This window comes from Pongo abelii, chromosome 11 (assembly GCF_028885655.2).
Source record: "Pongo abelii isolate AG06213 chromosome 11, NHGRI_mPonAbe1-v2.0_pri, whole genome shotgun sequence".
NCBI lineage: Eukaryota > Metazoa > Chordata > Mammalia > Primates > Hominidae > Pongo > Pongo abelii.
The window spans coordinates 119895203-119918200 of record NC_071996.2 but is presented as its reverse complement, the minus strand read 5'-3'; the positions used below and the strand labels follow the sequence as shown (position 1 = coordinate 119918200).

The 22998-nt window shown below is 42.4% G+C and overlaps 1 protein-coding gene across 2 annotated transcripts; it reads right to left on the bottom strand.

The window, feature by feature from the left end:
- Positions 1-17758: 17758 nt before the first annotated feature.
- RPL37A (ribosomal protein L37a) lies at positions 17759-21322 on the bottom strand. 2 transcript variants are annotated; one of them, XM_054548616.1, is made up of 5 exons: positions 21236-21322; positions 20357-20497; positions 19829-19957; positions 19197-19279; positions 17759-17885 (listed from the first exon to the last, which is right to left on the bottom strand). In XM_054548616.1, the coding sequence occupies exons 1-5, from the start codon at positions 21236-21238 to the stop codon at positions 17822-17824; spliced, it is 420 nt and encodes a 139-aa protein (XP_054404591.1). In that variant the 5' UTR covers positions 21239-21322; the 3' UTR covers positions 17759-17821.
- Positions 21323-22998: the final 1676 nt, after the last annotated feature.

Genomic DNA, 22998 nt, shown 5'->3' with positions numbered 1-22998 from the left:
ATCCCAGCACTTTCGGGGGCCAAGGTGGGAGGATCACCTGAGATCAGGAATTCGAGACCAGACTGGGAAACAGTAAGACCTTGTCTCTACTAAAAAATAAAAAATTGTAAACAGCCGAGTGTGGTGGTATGTGCTTGTCGTCTCAGCTACTCAGGAGGGCTGAGGCAGGAGGATCCTTTGAGCCCAGGAGGTTGAGGCTGTGGTGAGACATGATCACACCACTTCACTCCAGCCTGGGAAACAGAGCAAGGCTCTGTCTCAATAAATAAATAAATAAATAAATAAATAAATAAATAATAAAAGTAAAAGACAAAAGAGAAAACATGCTTTCCTTTCCATTCTGTTGTTCTTCCCTTAATTTTATCCCTTTGTCTCATGCCTGGGTTGGCCCTCCCAATCACCAAAATCTGTCTCAATCTGCCACTCTGCATCTGTTTCTTATACTCTCTGAGGTTTTTTGTTTGTTTGTTTGTTTTTGAGACAGAGTCTTGCTCTGTTGTCCAGGCTGGAGTGCAATGGCGTGGTATCGGCTCACTGCAAACTCCGCCTCCCGGGTTCAAGCGATTCTCCTGCCTCAGCTTCCTGAGTAGCTGGGATTACAGGCATGCACCACCACACCCAGCTAATTTTTGTATTTTTAGTAGAGACGGGGTTTCACCATGTTGATCAGGCTGGTCTCGAACTCCTGACCTTGTGATCCCCCTGCCTCGGCCTCCCAGATTGCTGGGATTACAGGCGTGAGCCACCGCACCTGTCCTCTCTGAGGTTTAAGCTAGTAAATGGCAGAGCTGAAGTTGGATAACATAACTTCTAGGTCCAAAGCTCATCCTTTTCCCACATTATTATCCCTCTCTGAAGTGTATAATCGAGACATGACATTTAACTTATCTAAGCTTCTTTTCCTCATCTGTAAAATGGGGGAAACAATCATATTAATCCATGAGTTTCAGGAAAAGAGAAGGGGAGACAGTGCAGGGGGAGACACACTTGCCAACAGAAAGCGTACAATAAATACTAGCTACAGTATTCAGGCATGGTTTGTTCAAGTAACTCAAAGAAGTTCAGTACTGCTGGTGCTTAGAGTGGAAACAGGACGTGACAATAGATGCAGCTGGCAAGGCAAGCAGGGGTCAAGTCATTAAGAGCTTTGTAAAATATGGTCCCACAGCTACCCAGGGCAGAGCTGTCATGAGGATTAAATGAGTTTATATAGCTCAAGTCCTTGGAATGCAGCCTGGCTCACAGCAAGGTGCATGTGTTAGGTATTCCTGATAAAACCCTCCCTTTGCTAATCATGACTTAGAGACCAAAGAAGAGAAGCATATAAACAGAACAGCCTTGAGTTGAAAGAATAGTTATTTTGGGGAGGGGTGTGCAAAAGACTTTCAGAAGAACACCAGGAAAGAGAAGAGCCACATCACCCCTATAATATTGGTCTTCAACATTAACAAATTACATCATTTCATGTGTGAAGGTGAGGCATGCACCTTAGAGTGCCCACTTGACAGAAAGGAATGCCTCTCCTCCTGGCTCCCCTCCAAGTTATGCTTCCACTGAGCATCCCATTGGCTCTGCCCTGTGGCAGTGCCATCAGGATGTCTCCCTCCATCAGTGTAACCTTTTGACCCACTTGCCAGGGTCTGGGCTCTCACTTAGCTTCCCTCGTCAGTTCATGTCTCCATTGGTCTACTCAACTACAAAGTCCAGTGTTTATGATGGTGTATTTAATACTGTCCTCCTATACCAGTTTTCCTTTTTAAAGGAAAAAAATTCTTGAAGACCCTGAAAATGAGGCCAGAGACCTAAAACACTGTAATTTGAGAAACACCTGATAAAGTCTTGGTTAATGAAATATATTTTAATGATACATTGTCACTGAAGTTTTGCTTTTATATCTGATAATTTTTAATATAATCAACAAAATAAAAACACTAAATTCAACTTTTCTAATGAGCAGATCATAGAAAATATACCCAAGTTCATCTTCATCATGTATTCGTGGGTGGTTTGTCCCAGAAGACTATACTTATTAACTCCTTTTGGTCTTTTTTTAAAAGCTTGGTCGTATTATGTTAATTTAAAAAGAACTTGGTATTTACTAAACTGTAATTTTATACAGGCTCGTATCCATTTTATATATGCTCTCAAGATGGATCTTCCAAACCTTACATTTAATTCTTGTCAGGCTATTCTCCTTCCTCTGGCTATGTTCTATCACCCCCTAGTGTTATATATGATGCTTACACAGTGAATACATGTTGACAAATTTCTCTGCTTTGTTGAAGGAATGACTATCTGCAGATAAGTACTTTCTTGGTTTACAGGTTAGGTTCCCCAAAAATGTATGAAAATGAAGTAAGTTCCAAGGCTAAAGTGCACTATGTAAATCTTCAAAAACTAGAGGACCTATTGACTATACTGTGACACCTAGGTCAGTACACAAAACAAATTGTGAATATGGTGATATACATGCAACAGTAACTATTGTATTTCCCTCTTGACATTGTTATGAATAGCCAGGCACGGTGCCTCATGCCTGTAATCCCAGCACTTTGGAAGGCTGAGGCAGGAGGATCGCTTAAGCTCAGGAGTTTGAGACCAGCTTGGGAAACATAGTGAGACTTTGTCTCTACGAAAAATAAAAAAATTAGCCAGGCATGATGGCGCATGCCTGTAGTCCCAGTTACTCAGAAAGCCAAGGCAGGAGGATCACTTGAGACCAGGAGTTTGAGGCTGCAGTAAGCCGTGATCGTGCCACTGCACTCCAGCCTGGGCAACAGAGCAAAACCCTGTCTCAAAAACAAAAGAGACATTTTTAGGAATACATCAATGTTTAATGGAACAGGCAGGCTTCAGGAACAGAAAACAAATCACAAAGATGTTGGTTCTTGCACAGTGTGAAAAGTCAATTTTTTAAAAAACAGATTAGCATTGGACAGGCGTGGTGGCTCATGCCTGTAATACCAGCACTTTGGGAGGCCGAGGCAGGTGGCTCACTTGAGGTCAGGAGTTCAAGACCAGCCTGACTAACATGATGAAACCTCATCTCTACTAAAAGTACAAAAAAAAAAAAATTAGCTGGGTATAGTGGTGCATGCCTGTAATCTCCTGTAATTGAGAGGCTGAGACAGGAGAATCACTTGAACCCAGGAGGCAAAAATTATAGTGAGCCAAGATCACGCCATTGCACTCCAGCCTGGGTGACAGAGCAAGACTCCATCTCAAAAAAAAAAAAAAAAAAAAAAAGATGGTTAGCATCTATTACTGCTATCTCTTGAGTGTTGAAACATTTCTCAACATTTTAAGTTTTGCTTGATAGAGATTTCTATTATTTAGAAATTAACAAATTCACGTTTTCCAGCTTATGATGATTCCAACTTGCTGGGTCGTCTTGTTCATTGCCATTGCTTTTTTTTTTTTCAGATAGGATCTGGCTCTGTCGCCTAGGCTGGAGTGCAGTGGTGAGATCTCGGCTCAGCTCACTCCAATCTTTGCTTCACGGGCTCAAGCCATCCTCCCACCTCAGCCTCCCAAGTAGCTGGGACCACAGGCACATGCCAGCACACCTGGTTAATTTTTCTATTTTTTGTACAGACAGGGTTTTGCCATGTTGCCCAAGCTGGTTTTGAACTCCTGGGCTCAAGCAATCTGCCCACCTCCGCCTCTCAAAGTGCTGGGATTACAGGTGTGAGCCACCATAGCCGGCCCCTTGATTTTCTCTAGTCAGTGTCTCTCTTAAGTTCTTCAATTAATTGTTCAATTTGCACCTCAAGAATATTTTCAGAGCCATTGCCACCTACTTATCTAGTGTTTCATATCTTTATCAATGCCCCAGAATTGCTGAAAAATCATGCACACGTTTTCCATATGTTTAACAATATATATGTCCTTCTTTGTCTCTAGTAATGCTTTTTTGCCTTTAAGTCCACATTGTCAGATATTAACACACTTTCATTTCATGGATCATTATTTCTTAAATGCCTGTTATATCTTTTTCCATCCTTTTACTTTCACTCTTTCGGTATCTTTATAACTTTGGTGAATCTGTTTCCTTATATTTTACTTTTATATCTGATTCCTTATGCTTTAGGCTTTTAATCCTTATAATACTTTGGGTATGTAATCCAATTAGACTATACCTTTTAATTGACACACTTAGTCTATTTGTATGCAAAGTTATTACTGGCACATTTATATATATAATACGTATATTATATATGTGTGTATATATACATGTGTACACAGGTATGTTATATACAATATGTAATATTGTAATACATATGTAATATGTACTATATTATATATATTACAAATGTATAAATGTATTTATATATATAAATGTGCCAATAATATATATATGTGTGTATGTGTATATATACATGCGTGCACAGGTTATGTTTAAATCCACCTTACTAGGTACTACTTGTCTTACAAATTCTTTTTCTCTCTCCTCTGTTTTTCAATTCTATTTCCATTGTATTGTTAGTTATATATTACTTTCTATTCTTTTCATGATTATCAGAGATTGCAACATATACTAACTTTGTAGTTTGACTTCTTCCTGAACAATGCAAGAACCTTCGAATATTTTAACACTATTTACCCTTTCCCAATTTATATGCTGCTCTAATACATTTTCGTATCACTCCCCAAAGTTGTTGCTGCTACTATTCATGTGGTCTAAATTCGCTTGTATTTACTGACATAGTTGCCATTTGTTGACTGCCACTCCTTCCTTCAAGTCTCATCCATGGATTTATTTGCCTTTTGTGTGATGTGTGGGTGTGCTAGTGATCAATTCTGTCAGTATTTTATTGTTGGTGGTGGCAGAGGAAACTGTCTTTGTTTCACCTTCAGATTCTGATGATATAATTGCTGAGTACAGAACTTGAAGCACTTTCAAAGTATAACTCTATTGTCTTCTAGATTCTATGGTTGTTAAGAAGTTAACTGTTAGTGTTACACCTTTTTTGCTACTAGCTGCTTTTATTATGCTATTTTTGTCTTTGGTATTCAGTAATACTATGACATTCTTAGGTGTAACTTTAAAATTTTTATTTTGTGTAAGTTTACAGGGATACTTTACTCTGTGGCTTGGTATCTTTCATTGGTTTTGGGGGGGAAAAAAGCCATTATCATCTCTCCTTTCTCCTGTGGGATTCCAATTATATACTATAACTGAGGCCAGGCATGGCGGCTCCCACCTGTAATCTCAGCACTTTGGGAGGCTGAGGAGGATCGCTTTAGGCCAGGAATTTGAAACCAGCCTGGGCAATATAGCAAGAAACCAGCCCAGGCAACATGGCAAGATTCAATCTCTACTACTACTACTACTAATAATAATAATAACAATAAGCCGGGCGTCACACACACCTGTTGGCCTAGCTACTCAGGGGGCTGAGGCCAGAAGACCACTTGAGCCCAGGAGTCCCAGGCTGCAGTGAGCTCTGATTGTGTCACTGCACTCTTGCCTGGGCAACAGAGGAGACTGTCTCTAAAAGGAAAAGAACTCTTAACTAGCTCCTATGTCTTGTACACGTATTTGTTCTTTTCCTTTTTTGGTGCTTCTTTCTGGATATTTTCTTTTGATAGGGCAAGGTATCTGAAGTACAGAGCTGAAATTGGATGGTAAAGGTGATATGAGTATCTGGAGAGACCACCTTTTCCACCTGCTGGTTCAGCAGTAGAATGAGCTCAAAGTGATCAGAGAACTGACTCAAGATTTCAATTTAAATGGAACCAAGGTTGAATTCCCTGAGAGAAACATTACTTCCTTAGGAACTAGGACCTCCAAAGTCACCAAACTCAAAAGCAGGTCAAAAGCAGGGGAAATAAAAATGCTTTCAGTGGGTTAACTGGCAGAATTTTCAATGTAGTAAGTTCCACCTCCATCACTTGATTTCTTGACCTATCCATTCTGGCTATGGAAGAGACAGCACTATATACTGATAGATTTAAGGTATAAACTACATCTTGTAGGACAGTATCTTAACCTCTATATGGTATGGGATATCACACTGATGGATAAGGCATTCTGCAAGCTCATGAATGGTAATGCTGGTAGATATACTGTAGGCAAGAAAGACAACTCCGTACCCATAATACATGTCTATCCCTGGGATGACAAACTGCTGCCCTTTGCACGATGGGAGACATCTAACATACACTTAGGGAATAGTGTCACATTAGCTGCTCAGCAGGCCTCTTTTCTTGCAGTTCTATCTACATATCTATGCTTGAAACATCCTTGTGTTCAACCTTGAAGAAGTATCCAGCCTTCCATTCCTGTTCCTTCCAAATCTCTGGCCAGCTGGTACGAACCCAATAGCCATTTCAAGGTGATGTGAATATCTGGAGACACCACCCTTTTCTGCCTGCTCATCAATCAATATAAGTCTCTACTTCAGACCATCTCTTCTTGCATGCAAAGGGGATTAAGTTCTGCCCACTGGGAGGACTTCCCTTTACCACTGTCTTCCCTCTACCTCTGTCCGCTTTCAACTGATGCCACAACAGGATGTAGTTCTATCCATGATGCACTTTTCCCTCTTCCATTAGCTGACATAACAAACTCCCCAAGAAGACAACTGATTACAGGAGAAACATTGAGGCAGTAAGAGAATACACCTAAATATACTCCATGGGAATCTAAGAGTCCATGGGAATCTAAGCTTCATGTTTAAACAGCATACTTGTATTTTCTGGATATTCTTTGGTCCAATTTTGTATAAACCATTTCCATTTTGGAATGGAATGCTGTTGCACACATCTAATTTTATAATTTTATAGATCAGATAACATCAAGTTTATAATAAACAGATTCAGTTGCAAAGAAACGTGATGTTCCATGCTCAGGTATTCTACCAGGGTCTAGTAGCAAACCAGACCTAATTTTTAAATAGATAACAGATGTCAGCAGAAGAGGTCATTAATTTCAAATCCCTAGTGCACTACGATTTTTTCTTTTGTGGCATCATAGGACATCTCTGCCACTAACACCTTGAATCTACTTAGATTTGCTAGGTCATACAGACCAAGTGCCAGAACAACTTGGGACTACAACTTGGATCTGCTGCCAAGTCTGTTCTTTCTCCAGGCTCTACTGAAAAATCTGACAGACTCCACTCAAGTCTTACAGGTTACTCAGTGAATGGGACAGAGAAGCACAATCAATGTGACTTATTTTGCAACCATCCCCCTCAATCCAAACGGACCCAATAAAGATTATGTCTCTTAGTTGGGAGTAGTCTAAAGTGCAGCAACTTGTCTATCACTTTAGTAGGAAATCCCCAAGATACCTAAACACCATATTCATGCCGTACTGGGTATATCATTCTCAACACTTCCTGATCTCTTTAGGTCCACTTGTTATGTCATCAGTATAATGGATTAGTATCTTCCCTAAGACACCAAAATGATCAAGATCTTTCTGGATTATATTATAATTGTATATGAGGCCGGGCACGGTGGCTCATGCCTGTAATCCCAGCACTTCAGGAGGCTGAGGCAGGCAGATCACCTGAGTTCAGGAGTTTGAGACCAGCCTGGTTTCAGCATGATGAAACCCTGTCTCTACTAAAAATACAAAAAAATTAGTCGGGCATGGTGGTGCATGCCTGTAATCCCAGCTACTCAGGAAGCCGAGGCAAGAGAATTGCTTGAACCCAGGAGGCAGAGGTTGCAAAGCTGAGATCGCACCATTGTACTCCAGCCTGGGCAACAGAGTGAAACTCTGTCTCAAAAACACAAGAAGGAATTAATACTGGGAATTTAAAAAAAACATTTGTTTACCAATTCATTTAAAAATAACAATAACACCGTTACACGTTAACATCAATAACATATATGAGTTGTATATGAGTATATGAGTTGATAGCCCTGAAGTAAAACAGTGAAGTATACTGCTGTCCCTGCAAGTGAAGATAAACTAGTTTTGACTACTTTGCAGATAGGGATGAAAGGAAAAAATACATTGTTAGGTTAATAGCAGCAGTATGTCATGGCCAGGAGATATGTTGATTTCCTCCAATATAGATTTATACCCAGAATCATAGCTGAGGTTAGTTATGATCATAAGATCATTATTCATGAAAATTTCAGATGTTTGGATAAGCCATTTATCTGTGATTCACCCAGGGATTCCTTTTGTTTTACTGTGTGTAGGAGAAGCAACCCTAGAGGTTTGCACTTGATTTTCCAACCCTAATAGCCCTCCCTCCATGGGCCATGGGTCAAATAAAGGAGTTTCACCATTCTGGAAATAGGGTAAAAACAAAGGATGGAGCCACCATTCCACGTTACCCACTGTGAGATATTCAATCCAAGACATCATCTACCATCTGACCTCCAAAAGCTCCTACTCTGACCACAGTGAGTGGTCTCAGGTTCTCATGCGGAAGAGTTTGGGGGACTTTGCCCCCCAACTTGTATACCTGTGGCTCTGTTGTAGTGTTCTTCCATGAGTTGAGGGACAAAATCCAAGGGTCATTACCTTATAATTAGATGGTTCATAAGAGTAAGTAATACAAATACAACCTAAATGGTAATTCAAGCTTCATGTGAAGAACATTTGCCCTCCTAAAATTATGGATAATCTCTAATTTCCTATTAGAGATTTATCTCTCCTCTGCCATCTGTAGTCCTGGTGGGACTGCCAACTAAGGTGCCAAGGGACAGAAGTATGGCCCCCAACTAGGCCACTGGACTCTTCTGTTCAGGTTTTTGACTCCTGAATAGTGTCAAGACATAAAACAGACCAGAAGCTCAGCTCCCTACTGGGGATTCTTCTTTCACTCCTCCCTTTGATATTTGTGAGAACGTCCTATTTTTTTCCCCTTATAAACCTGATCCTTTAGGTTTTTTTCAATCCTGTGAAGCACTCTATTACCCTCCAATAAATACTTTTTCTGCTTTAGTTACCTGCAGTCAGTCTTTATTGCATGCAACCAAACACTCCGACTGGGACAGGACTGGGGCAGTGTTGTGATCCTGGCAGCAGGAGTCATGCACTTTTCCCAAAGCTTAATGCTCTGCCTTAGTTTAATTCAGCTGCTGTGTCATTTGATCCAAATTCTCTAAAGATGATTGATTGGTTCCATTTACTCTATCAGTTGTCCATCCTGGGTCCAATCAACTGAGCATATTGAGAGTGTTCAGTTATGAGAAACAGAGTACCAAAGGCTGTAGATGACAGTAGTTATTTTTATTTTTTTTTAAGACAGAGTCTCACTCCGTCGCCCAGGCTGCAGTGCAGTGAAGCGATCTCAGCTCACTGAAACCTCCACCTCCTGAGTTCAAGTGATTCTCCTGCCTCAGCCTCCTGAGTAGCTGGGATTACAGGCGCGTGCCATCATGCCCGGGTAACTATTGTATTTTTTTAGTAGAGACAGGATTTCACCATGTTGATCAGGCCGGTCACAAACTCCTGATCTCACATGACCCGCCTGCCTTGGCCTCTCAAAGTGCTGGGATTACAGGCATGAGCCACCACACCTGGCTAATTATTATAGTTTTTTTAGTGGAGACACGGTTTCACCATTTTGGTCAGGCTAGTCACAAACTCCTAACCTCATGTGATCCACCTGCCTCGGCCTCCCAAAGTGCTGGGATTACAGGTGTTGAGACACTGCACCCAGACATCATTATGATGGAATCTCTAATGCATTCTACATGCCCCTTTCCTTATATGCAATTCCAAAGATGCCCCAAAGTATCACATGTGGAACCAAAAAAGCATTCATCCCTTCACTAATCAACCCAAATTCCCAATTAGCTACCATACCAAGATGTGATACCTTTGTAAGCTGCTTCTCAATCCTCACAACTCTGCAAAATATGGAGAGTTGATTGGCCCAAGGATAGGCAAAACTTCATGTATCAAAAGGAGTAGGTAATCTGATCATCAGAAACGTATCAAGACTAGCTAACAGAAATAGGAAGTATGATGCTACTAAAGGGAGAACATGAACAAGTCACTAAACACTAACCAGGTAACCGGCAAAATGAAGAGAGACACTAGTTTACATTCTTGTGACCATAAAATTGAAATGAGCCAAGACAAAAGTTGGAATACGATACAGATGGCTCAACACACCCCTTTCAGTAGTAGCAACAATTGTGCTTCCTCTGAATGCCTAAGACATTATAATAAAAGTTTTACAAATACTTAAAAATAAGTAGGCTGGGGGCAGTGGCTCATGCCTGTAATCTCAGCACTTTAGGAGGCCAAGGTAGGCCTATCACTTGAGCCCAGGAGTTCAAGACCAGCCTGGGCAACCTGGCAAAACCCCGTCTCTACAAAAAATAAAAAAAAATTAGCCGGGCATGGTGGCACCTGCCTATAGTCTCAGTTACTCAGGAGGCTGAGGTGGGAGGATCGCTTGAGCCTAGGAGGCAGAGGTTGCTGTGAGCCCAGATCATGCCACTGCACTCCAACCTGGGTGAGTGAGACCCCATCTAAATTAATCACCAAAAAAGTAAATTGTAATAGGATATGGGGACCACAAAATGGTCAGACCTTTTCAGGACATTTAAAATCTCCTTTCTAGTACTGTCATTTATTAAATCATAAAATAACAGAGGACCCATTTTATCCCAGACCCTATTATGGGGAGTAGATTGCAAAAATGGCCATAATTCTGTATCTACACCCTTTATAATTTGTAGCTTGTTGCATCAAGAAATAGAGTGTATCTTCTTACACCTTAAATCTGGATTCGCCTTGAGACTGACTTCTTTGTACTATAATGCAGAACAAGTAATGATGTGTGAGCTTCAATTACCCTGCCACTGCCCTGTGAGCCAACCCAGGCTAGCTGCTGTATGACAGACACATGACCCAGTCACACTTACTGCTCCAAATGCCAGCCACCTATCAGCCAAATACATGAGTGAGGCCATGCTAGACCAATCAGTTCCCCACTGACCTAACAGCTGACCACAGATGCAAGAGCAAGCCAAGCCCAGAATGACCCAGATTATCAGAATGATTTTTGAGTAATATTAATGCTTACTGTTTTCAGTTCTTGAGTTCTGAGGTGGTTTGGATTTAGCAGTAGCTAATACAAGAGGACATAAAGAATTAAACCTGGTCCCTACCCACAAGGACTGCACAATGACAACCTATTGAAGTTGAAAATCTTCAACAGATCCACCTCTGATCTTAATAGAATGCAGAGCCCTAACAGATGGTATGCTTGACATTTTTCACGTCTCTCTGGTGCCATCCTCTTCTCTTCTCTATCTTGATCTCTGCTCCAGGAGGCTGACCTCTATGTACTATGTGAATGGGTTCTTTTGCCTACTGGTTGGGCTTGCTCACTGGAGAACAGTAGCAGATAAGGAGAATGAGGCTGGGATATTCATCCCCTTGGGTCACTCTCTGCATGGCCGTATTTCATTGGTTGAATCACTCTAAGGTCACCCTTCCCACAGGGCTTACCTTAACAATTTCCAGTAACTACTCACTCTCCCTTTCAGGACACTCTACTACCTCCTATGGTTTTTCCAGCATCCTGCACACACTTTTGTAAATGTCTTTATAAAAATCTTGTATTTTTGTAATTTGAATGTGTCATCTGTTCCCTGCTAGGACACTGACTGACATATTACCCAACCAGGAAAATAGCTGGGGAGTCTGGGAGGAGTTCAGGTATGCCAAAAATAATATCATAAAAAGAAACTTTAGTTGTTGATATGGTTTGGATCTGTGTTCCCACTCAAATCTGACGTTCAACTGAAATCTCCAATGTTGGAGGTTGGGCCTGGTGGGAGGTAAATGGATCATGGGGACAGTTTCTCATGGTTTAGTACCACCCCACTAGTGCTGTTCTTGTGGGAGTTCTCACAAGATCTGGTTGTTTTTAGTGTGTAGTACCCCCTCCTACCCACTCCCCCACCCCTACTCTTCCTCCTGCTCTAGGCTCCAGCCACGTGAATTCCTGGTCTGGCTTTGCCTACCACGGTAAAAGCTCCCTGAGGCCTCCCCAGCCATGCCTCCTGTGTAGTCCGTGGAACTGTAAGCCAATTAAATCTCTTTATAAATTATCCAGTCTCAGGTATTTCTTTATAGCAATTCAAGAATGGACCAATACGGTTGTGTACAAAAATACTGGCTGGGTGTGGTGGCTCATGCCTGTAATCTCAACACCCTGTGAGACCACTCACTTTAAGTCAGGAGTTTGAGTCCAGCCTGGCAAAGATGGTGAAACCCAGTCTTTATACAAAACTTTGCTGGGCATGGTGCCACATGCTTGTAATTCCAGCTACTCAGGAGGCTGAGGATGATCACTTGAACCCAGGAGGCAGAGGTTATAACGAGCTGAGATCACACCACTGCACTCCAGCCTGGGTGAGAGCAAGACTCCATCTCAAAAAAAAAAAAAAAAAGTGTTACCCTTTTGCTCACATGCCCCAAACTCCAGCTTACTCTGGTCTAGTGGGTGTAGATAATAAATCATGTAGCTGTAGATCCATGTAGTTGGTTTCCTACTTTTTTCACTGATTATTGCCTGGAAGGAACCATGAGGCACAGAGGTAGAAACTCGCTCTTCTAATGCTCTTGTAAATGGGCCTAAGATGGAAGTGATGTTGGCATCTTGCTGCTTACAGCATTCTCCCAGTCACTGCAGGTCCCAACCTTCTATATCTGGAAAGACTGGGTGCAGCCAACTCAATGCGAAAGCAGAACAGAAAAGCTACAGGAACCAGCTCTCAGCCACCAGGAATTAAACCTGTCCTCAGTTCTTGTGGTTTCTTTTTTCAAAATGGCTTTTTCTATCTCCAGTCAATGCCCTCTAAGCAAATGACACCATCCTTTTCCCATAGTACTTGGAACAATCCTTTTGTGGTTCCTGTGCAAATGCAGCCAATACATCTCATTTTCTCTACAGCCTGAAGTACATCAGAGACTAAGTAATCAAAAATTACACTAAAATACTTAAGTGAAGCCCCTGAGAAAATAGGGTATTATTTGATCCTTAGCACAAATGTGCTAGAATTTAACCCATGACAAACAGGCCCATACAACAACTTCCCATAGACAATATAAACAGCAAAGACAGATCTGATGGAAAAGAGGAAAATAAGCCTTCCTCTTATAAGGAATATCCTAAGATTCCAAAGAGATTTGAACCTCAAGTGTTTCATATTCTGGGCACGGTGGCTCATGCCAGTAATCTCAGTACTATGGGAGGCTGCAGCAGGTGGACTGCTTGAGCTCAGGAGTCTTGAGACCAGCATGGGTAACATGGTGAAACCTGTCTCTATGAAAAATACAAAAGGTAGCCAGGTGAGGTGGTGCACACCTGTAGTCCCAGCTACTGGGGAGGATGAGGTGGGAGGACAGCTTGAGCCTGGGAGGCAGAGGTTGCAGTGAGCTGAGACCACACCACTGCACTCTAGCTGGGCAACAGAACCAGACCCTAACTCAAAAAATAAAAATAAAAAATAAAACAAATCAGGTGTGTATGCACATACACACACACAAAATGACTTCAAAGTATTTTCAAAGATCTTATTGAAGTTCCTTGGGCCAAAAACAGAAAGGCTTCCTTGGCCTGAACCCTGTCTCTCCCTTTCCCTGACATAACTCATGCTTTCGCCATAGGCAGTTTCCCTCCTGATTCCTTCTCCTTTGGCCTGATAGCACCAACACCCACCCACCACCCTATCTTTGAAAAACAGCATTATGTCCAAAGTGTTATTTGTCTTTCCAAGATCTACAGTTCCTGAACCTGTGAGTGTTCTAGACCCAAATTCAACTAATTTGTTCTGTTTGAGAGGAAAACTATTATATCCATCTTACAGATGAAAAGATTAGGTGGCACGGTGGCTCATGCCTGTAATCCCAGCACTTTGGGAGGCCAAAGTGGGTGGATCACCTGAGGCCAGGAGTTCAAGACCAGACTGGCCAACATGGTGAAACCCCGTCTCTACTAACTAGCCAGGCGTGGTGGCGTACGCCTGTAATTCCAGCTACTTGGGAGGCTGAGGAAGGAGAATCACTTGAATTCAGTAAGCAGAGGTTGCAGTGAGCCAAGATCATGACACTGCACTCCAGCCTGGCAACAGAGCAAGACTCTGTCTCAGGAAAAAAAAAAAAAAGATTGAAGTTCGGGAGAGGATTAAATAATTCCTCCAAGGTCACACAGCTAGTATAGCAGAACAACCAAATAACTCCTGCTTGACTCTAGAATCCACATTTTTTTTTTTTTTTTTTTTTGGTTGAGACGAGTCTCACTCTGTCGCCCAGGCTGGAGTGCAGTCTCGGCACACGCCATTCTCCTGCCTCAGCCTCCACATTCTTAACCATTATGCTGGAGACAGTTCTTGTCCTTTCCAACTGTTGTTTATATTCCTGAATAAATTTGAGAAATATTTTGCACAGCTCTGGGGTTAAAAAGAAAGATTAGCATTCTGATTGGAATTGGCATGTATATATACATAATTACTTTAGGAGGAAATAACACTTTCACCACAGTTTTCTAACTCAGAGTTTATAATTAAGCTTAATTAAGCATACTGTTTCCCCCCTGCTATAGTGGGACTTCAGGATGATGATCATGCCCTGTCCATACTGCAGGGAGTGGTCAACAAAGGCTGGTTTAATGAACAGTCTCTACCCTCAACTAAGCCTCTGCTTCATTAAGTGAACCCATAAAAATACCTGTGGGTCTTTGTGTCAACCATACCACCCACTCTCCCGACACTACTCTGCTCTCAAGGGCCCTGACATACAGGGTTGATTGTGGCATGACATTAACTTGACCGTCAACTTATCTTGATGTAACCCAAAGCATGTAAACAATGTTTCCAGTCCCTGTTGATGAATTCTGACCTGAAGTGCTATCAACAAAATGGCTTTTAGTTTCCCAGAGGAAGACAGCCAACAGCAAAAACGTTGTACAGATTGCTTGGTTCTAGTTGCTTACATTCCCAAGTTGATGTATTATTTCCAATCTTAATAAAACAGATCCTCCCCAAACCCCTTCAGTCCCAGTTCTCCACACCTCACCTGTTGCTGACAAAACAAAGCTCAAGCTTCCCCATGTCTCAACTTCATACCCAAAAGAAAACCTGGAATTAGACGTGCTTCTGTATTGGCTAATCTGTACATTTATCACAGCCACCCACACAGTTAGGATACAATGAAATGGCCTGGTGAAAAACACAAGCCTAACTTACTTTTTATATCACAACACAATGTTCAATTAGATGACTTAGAGTCAAAGGCTCAGAAAACCACTGTGAAAACAAGCCAGGGGATGAAGCTGCTTAAATAACAAAAGGAAGGTGGGCTTCTTTAGTATGGGAGGAGGCAGGTAAGGAATACTGAGCCCATAAAATAGAAGGCAGACTAGTACAGCAGGAAATCACAGTTAGGAGCCAGAAACCTAATTTTCAACCCTACCTACATCACCTGCCTCCCTATCATCTTGGGAAAATCACTATTTCCTTAGGTATAAAAATATTTATCTCAACACTTTCACTGGTCTGTAAACTGTCCCCTGCCCTTTCCTCTTTAACTGTCATAAAAAAGCAATACATGGCTGGGTGAGGTGGCTTACAGAATCCCAGCACTTTGAAAGGCCAAGGCTGACGTAATCAGTTGAGCCTGGGAGTTTGAGACCAGCATGGTCAACATGGCGAAAGCCCATCTCTACTAAAAATACAAAAACTAGCCGGGCTTCGTGGCATAAGCCTGTAATCCCAGCTACTTCGGAGGCTGAGGCACAAAAACTGCTTGAACCCAGGAGGTGGAGGCTGCATGAGCTGAGATCATGCCACTGCACTTCAGCATGGGTGACAGAGACTGTCTCAGAAAACAAACAAAAAGCAGTACTTCACTGACTACAAAAACTGAAGTTTTCCATGCCTAATCATGTAACACAGCAGCTTTGCAAGACTCCAAATTAGTAATCCTAACACCCATCATATACTACCACAAATTATACAGGAAACTGAAGCAGAGAGGTTAAGTCACGTAACCCAAGTCACCCAACTACCTAGGCAGTTTGGCTAAGTTGGTGTTCTTAACCACAGCATTAGACCATCTAATGCTCATTCAATTCCCTACGCTTACATGAAATCCTGGTCACTCACCTGGAGATCCTATGGAGAGTTCTCCAGGAGATTCACCTGGAGAGCTGTGTCATTCCTATGAAGCCTGAAAATCCTGACTTGTCACTCCTGGTCCTACCCCTACTGACCCACAGTACTTGCTTCACATTACAGAATCAGTAGGAGTACCATTTTGTGACACAAATGAGACCCACAGATGACCAGTTACTGCTATGGATCTAGCAAACGCTTGACCCAGTGAAGTATTCTCCTGGGGTAGCGACGTTTCTGCCAGAGGCAATGCAGGAGGTACAGGTGAAGGGAGACATCAGTGCAAAGGCCAGTAATGGGCAAAAAAACAAGTTATAGAAGATAGGGGTCAGACCAAGTGAAATAAAGGTTTTTACTCTGTCCTAAAGATGAAGTAAATCCACATTCTTATCGAATTAAATTTGCATCCTTAAAGGATTACTGACTCTGGAATAGATAAAAGACATACCAATTAGGAGGACTGAGAAGTCCATACCACAGATGGTTGAGTTAGACTAAATTGGCAGTGAATTAAGTGCATTAAAGTGTCAAAGGCAGGCCTAAAATAACTCGAATTCTCCAAGGCAATTCATTTTTTTGTTACTACAACCATCTGTCAATCTGAAATCAATCCTATGAATCCTTACTTGCAAACTAAAAACTGGAGAATCGCAGACGTTTGCAACATTTAATGTGAAATTAGTTTCATACTGTTTCCTGAAGATGCTGGTACAGTGTAGGTCAAATGAAACATCATAGAAGAGGCAGTATATGTATATCCTTTAGTATATCTTTTACCTTCAGAAACTTTTTTTTGGAGACAGAGTGTTGTCCCAGCTAAATAAAGTGCAGTGGCACGATCCTGGCTCACTGCAACCTCCGCCTCCTAGGTTCAGGTGATTCTGGTGCCTGAGCCTCCCAAGTAACTGGGATTACAGGCATGTGCCACCATACCAAGCTATTTTTTGTATTTTTTGTCGAGACGGTTTTTGCTATGTTGGCCACACTGGTCTCAATTTCCTGGCCTCAAGTAATCCACCTGCCTCAGCCACCCAAAGTGCTAGGATTTCAGGCATGAGTCACCGCACCCAGCCTAGACAGGTTATAAAAATATTAAATTTAAGGCTGGGCGTGGTGGCTCATGCCTGTAATCCCAGCACTCTGGGAGGCCGAGGCAGGTGGATCACTTGAGGTCAGTTCAAGAACAGCCTGGCCAATGTGGTGAAAACCCCATCTCTACCCAAAATACAAAAATTAGCCAGGCATGGTGGCACGTGCCTGTAATCCCAGCTACTCGGGAGGCTGAGGCAGGAGAATCGCTTGAACCTAAGAGGTGGAGGTTGCAGTGGGCCAAGATCGGTATACTGCACTCCAGCCTGGGTAACAACACTCTGCCTCAAAAACAAACAAAAAAAATTGACTGTAATTTAAAAACTAAAGTTTACAGTTGGCTCCAATGTATCTCAAAGTCAAACTGGCAGGAGCAGACTTATAAAAAGCTAATACACATATCTAACTTGGAAGACTTATATTCTTATGCTGCATTTTACCATTTGACTACTAAAAGACACTGAATTACAATAATCCATCTTGGCATGCTTTTCCAACACAACAGTATTTACACAATGCAAACAGCAGAATGTCTAATAAAGTTAACAAGCCAACGCAATTTTGTTACATAAATTAACTCATTTATTATAGGCCAGTCATGTCTCAAAGAGTAGATGAGCGTCTACTGGTCTTTCAACTCCTTCAGTCTTCTGATGGCGGACTTTACCGTGACAGCGGAAGTGGTACTGGAAAGAAAGATTCAGTTTCCAACATAATTAAGCATGTTAACATAGAAAATGGCAAATAAGTAAATCTGCCTCGTTTTTGTGTTAAAGTCTCTTCCCAAATTTTCCTAGAAAGAATTATACTGAGATAGACTGCTCTACCAATACTTTGCCGCAGTCAATCCAAAGATCTAACCAACATTAGGTTACTCCTCGGATATTAGTGGCTTCTAAACTACATGATGGCATCCTTTAAGAGCCATGCCTTCAGGATCTTGCAGAATTAGACATACAATCTCATGCATCTGATTTCTCAACCAGAGTTTTTTTTTTTTTTTTTAAAGTAACTCAGTTGTGGACAAGCTAGCTTTAACTCCCCCTACCCCATCCCATGAAAAAGAAATGGTTCTAAGAGGCTGACCTAAACTTATTAAAAGGGCATGGACAGATTACAAGAAATCAATAAATTACAAGATGGTACAGTGAGAACAATGATTAAGGAAACAGAGCGGACACTAAAGTGCCTTTGGGAAAGACAGCTATTGAAATGACTACAAAAGTTTTACCACAAAATTCAGGAACTATACCTGAAAATCACCATCCTATATGGTGAGTATATAAATGCTAATTCACTTTCCTATCAGAACCAAGAAAGCACTCTAGTTCCCATTTTCCATTCTGCCCTAATAAAAACCCCCACAAGGAATATATATATATTTCAACATTTTCCACTGCTTCGGTTTAAGTTTAAATTGACTGAAACTTTAAAATCCAATTATTTAATTACACTAGCCATATATGTGCTTAGTGTACTGGACAACACAGGTCTAGACACTAGTTTGTAGTATAGTGTTTGTAGTATCGCCCTGTCAGGTGATATTGAGTTGCAGATTCACAAACCTGCAGCAGTCTAATACTGTTCAGAAAGATGAAACTGTGGTGGTCCTTATGGCCTCAAGTTTTCAAATACAGTTTGGAACTAACTGACCTCTTCACCTATTTTTATCAAAATTTGCAGTGCCAATCAACGTTCAGTAGATTCAGCCCCACTAATGGACCTGCACAGTATCATGACAATGTTCACAACGATGTGCCCAGTGACCATCAAATTCTAAAGTAGTCTGTGAATCAGATTTCCGACTTCTATTTTGGTAGTTTTGTGTTTACTCTTTCAATAACTGAAAATAAACCACCACGGAGGAATTCTGAAAATACAAAGACATCCTTATTCTCTCAGTCCTGAGAAAGTGTTAAAACTTGCCCATCCAGCAACAACCTGGAATCTGGGCCTATGTGGTCCACACACTTCCAAATACAAGGAAACAGACTCACTTGTACGTCCAGGCACCGCCAGCCACTGTCTTCATGCAGGAACCACAGTGCCAGATCCCCACAGCTCGTCTCTTCATCTTGGTCTATAAAAGAGAACCAATTTTCACTATGAACCAAGTAAGTATTTTCTCTTACAAGCATCCAGAAGTCTAAATTTGGATTCACCTTATTGTAAGGGATGTGAAAGCCTCCCTTTCTCTCTCAGAAACAAAGCAAGGATTGCTATAATGCAGTACTTTGCACATAAACGTTCAAACCTTTATCAAACAAAAATCCCTCGCAGAACAAGTAGAATGGTATTAGATGCACAGACATCTTGGGAGTTGGTGCAGAAACATCAGTAGACAAAACTGATGGAATCATTTCCCACAAAGCAGGTTTGGCTTAGGCTGGGGGCGCTCTGTCAAATGATTATTTTACCCATTAACTTTCAAGTGGTTTTCTTTAAATGAAAAACATTTCACAAAATAAAGTTACCATCAACACTTTTATCTTAAAACTCAGAATCAACGGTATGAGTAGTTCTAACTGCTCACCAGCACACGGCTTACAAAATACCTTGAAGTCAGGCCTCACTTGGGTTAAGAAACCTGCCCTCCCTCTCCCCTCACCGGAGACTTTGCCTTACTTACTTTGCCACAAAAAGAGCAAGTGTACTTGGCGTGCTGGCTGATTTCAATCTTCTTCACCATTTTCCGGAGGGAGGCCCCATAGCGGGTCCCGTATTTACCGACGATCCCGACTTTCTTGGTACGTTTGGCCTGTTCAGAGTGAAGTGAGAAACCAGTGATAGTTAAACCTGGAACCCAGGCAGGCCCCGGGGCCTCCACACACCGTTCCTTCACCTCACTGACGTGTGACCGACATGTGAATTACATGTGACCTAGTTTTCCCTAAATTCAACCCAACAAAACCAGTGCCCAGAGCTGGCCGCGCGCTCCGAAAGCCCAGCGTTAACCTGGCCGGAGCGCGCCAGGCCCAGCCAAGGCGCCCCCCCCCGCCCCTCCGCCTTGGGCAGCTTCCGACAATGATGTCTCCCGCGAAGGCATGGAGACAGGAGAGAACACGGGGCAAGCAGGTGAGGAGACGGGTGCGGGAGAAGAAAACAAGGACAGATGCAGGTAGATAGAGATCTAGGCCGCACAGTAACCCACACTCACCATGTCGCCGCGATGTAGGTCCGAGCCCAGAAAGGAAGAGACGCGGTGCGCAGGCGCGGTATTAGGCGGACGAGCGGAAGTGGCTGGTAGAGGCCTAGCTAGGAACTGAGCTCTATGGTTTGGGCGTTTTCCGGCGGCCTCCTGAGAAATGTTTGCAATTGTAAGGTGTCTCTCTCACCCAGGTTTACCCAGATTTACAAACTGACGACAAACAACCATAGCAGAAGTATGTCCAGATTATTTCACATATATCACAAAATCCTGCAAAGGTACGAGTTCCTCCATTCGATGCACAGCACTTGGCTTGGAGAAGTGCATAAATCTTACATTTGTGGGGCCGGGCGCGGTGGCTCACGCTTGTGATTCTAACACTTTGGGAGGCGGAGCGGGTCAGGAGTTCGAGACCAGCTTGGCCAGCAGGGTGAAACCCCGTCTCTGTTCCAAATCTCATTTATTTCCCCTCTGCTAATTATGCTTGCTAAAAGTGGCTGACTGTGCAGGATGCTAGCGACAGTGGTGACTAAAATCCAAGGTTCCACTCCCAGAACAAGTTGCAGGCCAGCTGCAAACGATCATATAGCCACATTAAGAAGTTAAAAAGTTTCAAACTGATCAGAGCTCTGAAGGAAAGGACGATGGTTCTGCCCGCGACTAATTCAGAAGAGCCTGGTGTTTCCTGAGGAAAGCCTGAGATTGGAAGGCTGGGGAACAGTTAACAGTCACCTTGGAGTTTTGTGTTCCAGCTGCTCCATCTCAGTGCGGATGGCCTGCCTTCCACTTCATTTCAGAACCCACTCCCATGGCCCCACACTAGGCTGTTAGACAGCTTCCTGGTCCAGGCCTGAACCCTTAAACTCCAACATCTTACCCTTTACCCACCATCAATTCTCTGTCCCTCCAGGTCTCTCAAAGGGGTCAGCAGGGAAGAATTGGATTTCTGGTTGAGGCCCGGGGTAGGGAGGGTGTGTTCTGGGACTAGACACATGATCTTTCTTCACGTAGAACACACGCACTAGGAAATTTGGCTGCCTTTTTTCAGGGGATTTATAACCCAAGTGTAAAATAAATATCCATGGGTCCATGTGGATATAAATAAATGATAGACTAAATAAATGAAAGACAAGAGGCAACTCTCTTTTGCAGAAGAATTTCTTTTTTTTTCTTTTTTTTGAGACCGAGTCTTGCTCTGTCGCCCAGGCTGGAGTGCAGTGGTATGATCTTGGCTCACTGCAACCTCTGCCTCCTGGGTTCAAGCGATTCTCCTGCCTCAGCCACCTAAGCAGCTGGGACTACAGGCGTGCACCACCACACCCAGCTAATTTTTGTATTTTTAGTAGACACGGGGCTTCACCATATTGGCCAGGCTGGTCTTGAACTCCTGACCTCGTGATCCACCCGCCTCAACCTCCCAAAGTGCTGGGATTACAGGTGTGTGCCACTGCACCCGACCAAGAAGAATTTCAAATAATTTATGTGGATATTCTGCCCTCAAGGTGGGTGAGTATAACTCCCCACTCCCTAAGTGTGGGCTGCACAGAATGACTTCCTTCCAAAGAGCACAGTATAGAAAGGGGAAAAAAGAGTAACTTTATAGCCAACACGACCTCAGCCAAGGTGATGAAGGTCAACATCAACAGTGATAATCTTGTTACTATGTCCTCTTGATGTGGAATGAAAATGGCACTTTGCCGTTGTGATCTTTCTCCCAAAACCCATAACCTCGGTCTAATCATGGGAACAATAGACAAATTCGAAAAGAGGGACATCCTTCAATATACCTGACCAGGGCTCCTTAAAACTGTCAAACCAGGAAAGCCTGAGAAACTGTCACAGCCAAGAGGAGCGTAAGGTGACATGATGACTAAATGTAACATGATATCTTAGAACAAAAAAAAAGACAATACATTAAAAACTAGGAAGATCCGAATAAACTATAGACTTTAGGTCATAATAATGTATTAATCTTGCTTTATGAATTGTAACCAATTTACCATACTAATGTTAAGATGTTGCTGGGCGCAGTGGGTCACGCCTGTAATCCCAGCACTTTGAGAAGCCGAGGTGGGCAGATCATGAGGTCAGGAGATTGAGACCATCCTGGCTAACACAGTGAAACCCCATGTCTACTAAAAATACAAAAAATTAGCCAGGCATGGTGGCACGTGCCTATAATCCCAGCTACTCGGGAGGCTGAGGCAGGAGAATCGCTTGAACCTGGGAGGTGGAGGTGGAGTGAGTTGAGATCGTGTCACTGCACTCCAGCCTGCGCGACAGAGCAAGACTTCATCTCAAAAAAAAAAAAAAAAAAATGTTAACAACAGAGAAAATTGGGTAAGGGTGTACAAAAACTACTCTCTCCTCAATTTTTTTATATAACTATAAAACTGTTATACACAATAAAGTCTATTTTAAAACAACCACCACTACCACCCAAGGAGGTCACCACAAGTCAATTCCATGAGGACAGGGCTTGTGTTGTTCACCTCTGCATCCCAGGACCTATACAAGAGCCTGACGTGTCAGCGGTAATATCTGTTGAATGGGGGATTGTTACCTTGCATGGTATAATGGTGATGGGTATATGAAGTGTTTTATATGTTTGGGTTTCTCTGCTTTATAAAGTCAGTCCAGTTATGTCAGAA